Below are 8,064 nucleotides of genomic sequence, written 5' to 3'. Positions count from 1 at the left end.
AAAGGCAAGGCAGGTGTGTAATTATGTTATTTCTAACTATAAATTTTCTCAAGTAATTTGACACTGCGTGAACATTCTTTCCAGTGGCGGAGCTGATTTTATTGCGTTTATATGAAGATGATGTTTTAGACCTATTTATTTTCGTAGTTTGAAATCAGTAGCGACTCGGGGGCATTTGTAATGGTAACACCTTTTGAACGTCTACTTAATTTGATCGTACATTCGTTCTTCTGTGTTTCGGCAATTTTTAGTAACATATTTTATTAAGATTCAGCGAACTATATACAGTATGTCCCCGGATGGGTAGAATGTTCAGAAGGGGAGTTACTAACCGCGACCTTACAGGTCTCTTGTATGTTCCCCTTTCTTGAGTTATAACGAGTTATAACTCATCATACAGTCTCAGGGCTTTAACAAAAGTCAGTATCTGAGACGGCTTCACGGAGGCCAATTCCCCATCCCCCATCAGCCGTACCAAAGTTCATGGCACGAACGGTCGTCGTCTCGGCACACTCAGTGTTAAGGTGTTCTGGTGTTTTTCCATTTTCCCCACAGAATCTGCATTCGCCGTTGTTCCTCAGCTTCAGCCTATTGAGGTGTTCGTTGAGGAGACAGTGTCCTGTTAGGAGTCCCGTGACGATCCGGAGATTGTATTTACTTAACTCAAGGAAAATCTGATTTTCCTCGGTCGTAAGTTCTGAGGAACTTTTTCGAGTGTCTTAGACAGTTCGAGGACTCCCATTCCTCCTTACATTCTACATGTTCCCGGATTGTCTTTACAAGAGGAAAAACTTTTTTATTATTGACATTTTGAGAAAAATGCAGTCTTTATAAAAAATTTGGCTTCTTCTGAAATGGTTAATCCCGTTTGTACTTTTTCAAATTTCTATACCGTTTTAGAGAAAATTAAGAAAAACATGAAAATATAGGTGGACCATTTTGGTTGTTTCTATAGGGTATCTAGGAAACCGTGAGAAATATTCAAATTTTGATACTGCAGTCTCGGGTTCTTTTTTTTTGAACAAATCATAATGGCGCAAACAGATCGTGGCTATCTTGATCGGTTTCGAAGCTGCAGTGGGATTCTCAAATTTTGTACTTTTTGAAGATGTTCGATAGTTTGTTTATTTCAACAACTACGCAAAAATGAACTAAACATTCTAAAGGCACTTTTCTGTGTAGAATGCAGTAGCGTAGTCACACTTTTTTCGAAAAAAATATTTGTTTAGATATTAACTATACTTTTGTTTTTTTAAATACAGCCCCCTGTATATTTTTAAATTTCCTGATTCAGTTTGGCATGGGCTTCTCGAAAATATATAACACTATATATTTATTTTCACTATTAACTATACAATTCCAATTTATTTAAAGATATCGACTTTCCTCTTGGTAGGTCATGCCGAGTATTAAAGGAAACAAGCGAATATCTACTTTCCAATTAATCCATGTCTTCTTCTTTCCATGCCGTCTTCTCATAGAAGGTTGGCGACCACTTTTCTAAATTCTTCTCTGTCTTTTGCAACATGGAACAATTCTCCAACGCCAAGATTTGTCCACTCTCTAATGTTTCGGAGCCAGGATTTTTTCTTTCTGCCGATACCCTTCCTCCCCTCAATTCTGCCCTGCATAATATTTTGTAACAGTAGATATTTGTCACTGCGTAATATGTGTCCCACGTAAGATGTTTTTCTTATCTTAATGATTGTGAGAAGTTTTCGTTTTCGGCCTATGCGTCTCAACACTTCGTCGTTGCTTATTCTATCAGTCCAAGGTATCTTCAGAATGCGCCTATAGAGCCACATCTCAAATGCTTCGAGCTTTTTAATCATTTGAGTCTTCAGCGTCCAAGTTTCTACTCCGTACATTAACACCGACCACACATAACACTCCACGAATCTCAACCTGATGACAAGGTTTAAATTTCTGTTTGTGAGCAATGTGGAATATTTCATAAATGCATTTCGAGCCATTTCAATTCTGATCTTAATTTCCTGATCAGGGTCCATTTCAGAATTTATGGTAGAGCCGAGATATTTGTATTTTTGGACCTGCTCTATTCGGTTCCCATTTACTGTCAGAATAGGGTTAATATTTGGGTTTTTGCTTATGACCATCATTTTAGTTTTCTGCGTGTTTATAGCAAGTCCCACTTCTTCACACTCTCGACTGACTCCTTCCAACAGGGTTTGAAGATCTTCTGCACTCTCCGCCATTATGGCAGTATCATCGGCGAATCTTAGGTTGTTAATCAATGTCCCTCCAATGTTTACTCCCTCAGGTCTCTCGTAAAGTGCTTTTTGAAATACAAACTGAGAGTATAGATTGAACAGTTGTGGTGATAGAACGCAGCCCTGGCGAACTCCTTTTTGAATCTCGACTTCATCAGTCTCGATGTCCCCAACTCGAACCACTGCCGTTTGATTGTAGTAGATATTTTTTATTAATTGTATATCACTTGGGTCCAATTTGATGCTCTTTAAGTTCTCTATAAGTTTGTCGTGTTGGACTTTATCAAAGGCCTTTTGAAAATCAATGAAACAGACATACACATCTTTATTGTATTCTCTACATTTCTGTAGCATTACTGTGATGGCAAATAAAGCCTCTCTAGTTCCCAGACCTTCTCTAAAGCCAAACTGCGTCTCATCCAGTTGTTCCTCGCATTTTCGATATATTCTCTGTTGGATTATCCTCAAGAGTACCTTCAGAGTATGACTCATCAAACTGATTAGCCGATACTCATCACAGGACTTGGGGTTGTTCTTTTTAGGCAGAGGGATGAAGACCGATTTAAGCCAGTCTTTTGGGATTTCTCCTGTTTCGTAAATTTTATTGAGCATTATTGTGAGTTGAGTTAAGTTTCTATCGTCTAAGGCCTTCAAGAATTCTATTGGTATATTATCAGGTCCGGTCGCTTTTCTGCTCTTTGATGTTTTTATAGCATACTCCACTTCTGATTTTAAAATACATAGCTGTTCCGCCTGGTTGCTCTCATCTCTGACGTCATCTCGTCTTGCTGCAAATAGATGTTCAATGTATTCCTTCCAAGTTTGTCTTTTGCCTTCTTCTGTTAACTGTATATCTCCCTGTGCGTTTCTTGTGATCATCGGTATTCTTTTTTTTTATTTCCAGTTAATTCCTTTAACTTTTTATGTAGATTAAAATAATCATGTTTATTGTTCAGTTGTTCCATTTCACGGCAATTCTCCTCCATCCATGTCTCTTTGGCTTTTCTTATGCGGTGTTCTATTTGTCTTTTTGATTGTTTATATTTTTGCGGGTCAGTGTTTTTGTATTTACGCTTTTCCTCTATAAGGTTTATGATTTCCTGTGTCATCCAGGGGTTTTTCGTATTATGTTCTCTTCTGCCTACAACTTGGTCCGCGGCAGTCAACATTGTAGATTTGATTTGGTCCCAGGCCATGTCGATATTTGTCGCTGATGCTTCCAAAAACTCACTTGCTATTGAGTCGTTAAACTCCTTCTGATACTGCTGTTGTTTGAGCTTTTCTGTGTTTATTATCTTCGGTTTTATTATCCTTTGCAGCTTCCTTAGTCTCACTTTTACGTTGGCTACAAGCAATTCGTGGTCAGTGTCCGCATCTGCACCTGGGTAGGTTTTAGCACTCTCAATGCTATTCCTAAACCGTCTGTTGACACAAATGAAATCAATTTGATTCCTTATGATCTTCTCTTTGCTACTTCTTGGTGATGTCCAAGTATAGAGTCGTCGAGGTGGTAGCTCATAAAAAGTATTCGCAATAACTAAATCTTTCTCCTGACAAAACTCTATGAGTCGTTCCCCTCTCTCATTCCTATCTCCCAGTCCGAAGCCACCAACAGTATTCTCGATCCTTCCCTTGCCAACCTTAGCGTTGAAATCCCCCATTATCACGTTAATTTCATGTTTCTTCAACTTTTTAGTTAGCTCGTTTAGGTCTGAGTAGAACTTCTCTATAGTTTCTTCATCGCTGTCGGCTGTGGGAGCATATACCTGTATCAGGTTGGTGTTTATAGGCTTTTACGCAACTGGATCAGCATCATTCTTTTTCATTATAGGGCACGAAATTAGCAACATATTGTTTGAGTTCTTTTTTTATCATAATACCCACTCCATGTTGGTGTTCGCCGTTCTGACATCCAGAATAGTACAGTACCACATTATCGCTATTACATTCTCCAGCATTTGGCCATCTAACTTCGCTGAGACCAAGGACTTCTATGCCCATTCTGCGCATCTCAATAGCAACGGTTGTTAGCTTTCCAGTTTTATAGAGGGTCTTGATGTTCCACGTTGCAATGCGAGTTAAAGTCGTATTACTCCTGTTCTTCTTGTTACTCTTGTCAGTCTTTAAGATAGTTGCGTTCTTATTCGTTCTCCTGTCACGGGGATTTCTCTGGATGACGACCTGGGAGGCCCCGTGGTCTAATCGTGATATTCCTCCCCTGCCGGATCTTGGCTTCCGTATTCCATGATCAGTAACATCTCTCATTCTTGTACTTGACATAGTGGTTATACTAGGGATGCTTACTAGCCTTTAATACGGTGGTTTCCCGTTGCCTTCCGTATCCTCATACCGTTGACATTGCTGTTCATCCGCCTTCGGGGTCGATTTCTCAACCCCAGGACAAAAGGGTGCCCTTGCCTCAGCTGTTCCTCCGCCCTCTAAGAAAGAGGCCGTTGACAGCTTGAGGGGGATAGCTTATTCGGCTATCGTCGTTCGGTGCTTTCATACTATCCCTCAAAAGCAGGGTTGCCACTTTCGCCGGGTCCGCCGCATCGAAGATCTTCTTCTACGCCTTTACCGCCGGTGTGGGCTTCATCCGTAACCCTGGACAAGGGGCCCTCACAGGGTGCTATCAGCCGGAGCCAGCTGAACCCAGGTTTTTTTGCGAGGTGTTACTCCTCGATCCCTCCTCCTTCCTTGTCTCTTGCGTGACAAGGCCCCAGGCTTGGGACTGGTTTAGCGGAGTTCAGCGGAATCCATGTATTAGCAATTAAATAAATTCGAACAATACAAAGCAAATAAGAAATAAGTGCGACGGAAACAAAAGAACATATTTTAATACAAACTCAACAGGTTACTTCAATCGGGCTTCAAACACAAAGACTACATTAAATGTTCAAACTGCTGCCCATTATTATCTAGACGGAGTTGGCACCGTCTCTGCACGCCACCGCTAACAGCATTTCGAATGCGTATGTTGGTTACACTTTGCAAAGCCACAACAAAACTATCTTGTAACTCTTCTAATGTTCTATTTGCATTTCGATAAATTTCGTTTTTCAGAAAGACCCAGATAAAGAAGTCCAAGGGATTGATATTAGGTGAATTAAACTATTATACTATTTTCTGACCTTTTCTGGCCATTAAAAATGGCTGGGTTTAATTGCTCGCGCTCAAAAATACCCCTCAATATAACATTCTAACATATTATATTTCTGAAAATGTTTTTTATTATTTAAAATACACACACTTCAATCTTTTGAAATGAAATGTCACGCATCCATCAAAGGTATGTCCCGATCACCATGACAACCGTTTACCTTGTTACTCGGCGCGGCCTACTACTAACTGGATATTTTAAGAAAAATTTGAAATGTTGAGGTTAATAGTGAAAATAAATATAGAGTGTTATATATTTTCGAGAAGCCCATGCCAAGCTGAATCAGGAAATTTAAAAATATACAGGGGGTTCTATTAAAAAAAAATAGAAGTACTTATAGTTAATATCTAAAAATATTTTTTTCGAAAAAAGTCTGACTACGCCACTGTATTCTACACAGAGAAGTTCCTTTAGAATGTATAATTAATTTTTGCGTAGTAGCTGAAATAAACAAACTATCTAACATCTTCAAAAAGTACAAAATTTGAGAATCCCCCTGTAGCTTCGAAACCGATCAAGATAGCTATGATCCGTTTGCGGCATTGTGATTTTTTCAAAAAAAGAACCCGAGACTGCTGTATCAAAATTTGAATATTTCTTACGGTTTCCTAGATAGCCTATAGAAACAACCAAAATGGTCCACCCTGTACAATTTCCGACAACTTCTAACTCCTAAAAATCAAAAGGCGTTTCTATGGTAATATAAGTTCACATTCTTTCTTTGATATATTGATATTCATATCATTTTAATTAACATAACATTTTTTGCTGTTTTAAAATGTTAAAGAAGTACAAAATTTATTTATTTCAATGCTACGGTAAGGGTGATAATAGTTATCGCAAAATATGATACTTTAACAACAGCAAAGAATATGACGTTAATCAAATTTAATAATAACCATCTGTCAAAGATTGAGATCGAAATTATATAATCATAGAATTGATTTTTAGGGCTTTGAAAAAATTCAACCAAATTTTCATGTTTTTCTTAATTTTCTCTAAAACGGTATGGAAATTTGGTAAAGTATAAACGGGATTAACCATTTTATAACAAGCAAAAATTTTTATGAAGAATGCATTTTTCGCAAAATGTCAATAATAAAAAAGTTTTTCCTCTTAAAGTAAGACAATAAGTAGTAAGATAAAGACAATTCGGCGACATACTGTATGTATAGTATGTCCTAAGATTGTTTTTACAAGAGGAAATACTTTCTTGTTATTAACTTTTTGATGAAAATGCTTTCTTCACAAAAGATTTTGTTTGTTTGGAAATGTTAATCCCATTTGTTTTTCAAGTCCTAAAAATTAAAAGTATATAATTTCGTTTTCATTTTTTGATAGATAGTATTAATTTTGATTAACGTAATATATTTTGCTATTTTAAAATATTATATATAAATGATTACATAATTTATAATCACCATTTCCTTAGCATCGAACCTAATAAATTGTGTGCTTCTTTAATATATTAAAACAGCAAAAGCTATGACGTTAATCAATATTAATAATAACATCTATCAAAGAATGAAAACCTAAAAATTATTTTACCATAGAAAGGTGTTTCGATTTTCGGGACTTCATATATCTTTTTTATTAATCTCTAAAACGGTATACAAATTTGGAGCAGTATAAACAGGTTTCACCGTTTTAGAAAAGGCAAAAACTTTTACGAACAATGCATTTTTCTCAAAAAGTTAATAATAGAAAAGTTTTTCCTCTAGTAGAGGCAATCCGGGGACATACCGTATAGTAGAGTTACCAAAAGAAATAACTAAAAAGAAAAGTTACCTAATTTTAATAAAAAGTAGCCGATGCCAATCTTCCTCATATCTATCCAGATCTGATATATTTTAAGAAAAAAGGAAAGAAAGAATAAGCTGACCAAGAAGCTGATATGTCCGAAGATTAGAACAATAAGTTGAACTTTTTTTTGAACTAAATTAAAGTACATAATAGGTTACAGTTGGGTGGTTGGTATCTTTGGTATTACAACAACAAAATACGTACTTAATAGATATCCCGAAAAAAGCTTGCCTATTTTACCACTTAAGCAGGAATCTCAAAATAAAAAAATATAAGTAAAATAAAAAAATACAAGTCAGCGTGTTACTGGCTTTTTACTCGTAATCAAATTTGCCTAACCAACAAAAAATTCTTAAAGTTTTGAGAGTTTTTCTATCCCTGTCGTCAGAGGCAAAATTAAATAAAGAAAAACTATTTAAAATGCCTAAATGCAACTATACTTCAAAAATACTTTAGTTATACCAATGACACATTTATTAAAATCATTGACGTTTTGATAAACTCATATCTCAAATATAAACTGCAAATTACGAATCTACTGATGACACGTACCAAATCAGGTACATTCAAAAGATAGTATGATGTTATATTAGTGGACAAAAAAAGAAGAGCAAAACTTCTTTTCGTTGAAACGTCATATTATGCTAGTCTTCAAAAACCTGACCCCATTGCTGACTTTCAATCTTTTTTAACCAGCCAACTTTAAATATTTTCAACTGTATTTCAATGCAAATAAATTTGAATTCAAATGGAGGACATAAACAAGGTTAGTTTATAATAAAATTGTAGTTGTACCGTCAAAAGTAATCATAATTATATTTACAATTACAGGCTTTATAACTTGGAAAACAATATAAAAGAATAAATATT

The 8,064-nt window shown here is 36.2% G+C and overlaps 1 protein-coding gene across 1 annotated transcript; it reads right to left on the bottom strand.

The window, feature by feature from the left end:
* Positions 1-4,043: 4,043 nt before the first annotated feature.
* Positions 4,044-4,511, bottom strand: LOC115874197. Its single transcript, XM_030889293.1, has one exon. The coding sequence runs from the start codon at positions 4,509-4,511 to the stop codon at positions 4,044-4,046; it is 468 nt and encodes a 155-aa protein (XP_030745153.1).
* Positions 4,512-8,064: the final 3,553 nt, after the last annotated feature.

Source organism: Sitophilus oryzae, unplaced genomic scaffold (genome assembly GCF_002938485.1).
Source record: "Sitophilus oryzae breed Bouriz unplaced genomic scaffold, Soryzae_2.0 scaffold_1241_pilon_pilon, whole genome shotgun sequence".
In the NCBI taxonomy this organism is placed as follows: Eukaryota; Metazoa; Arthropoda; class Insecta; order Coleoptera; family Curculionidae; genus Sitophilus; species Sitophilus oryzae.
The sequence above is the reverse complement of the archived record's forward strand: the minus strand, read 5'-3'. Positions and strand labels throughout refer to the sequence as shown.

Coding starts and splice junctions, on each gene's coding strand:
- LOC115874197 (XM_030889293.1), bottom strand. CDS start 4,511: ATGTCAAGTACAAGAATGAGAGATGTTACTGATCATGGAATACGGAAG.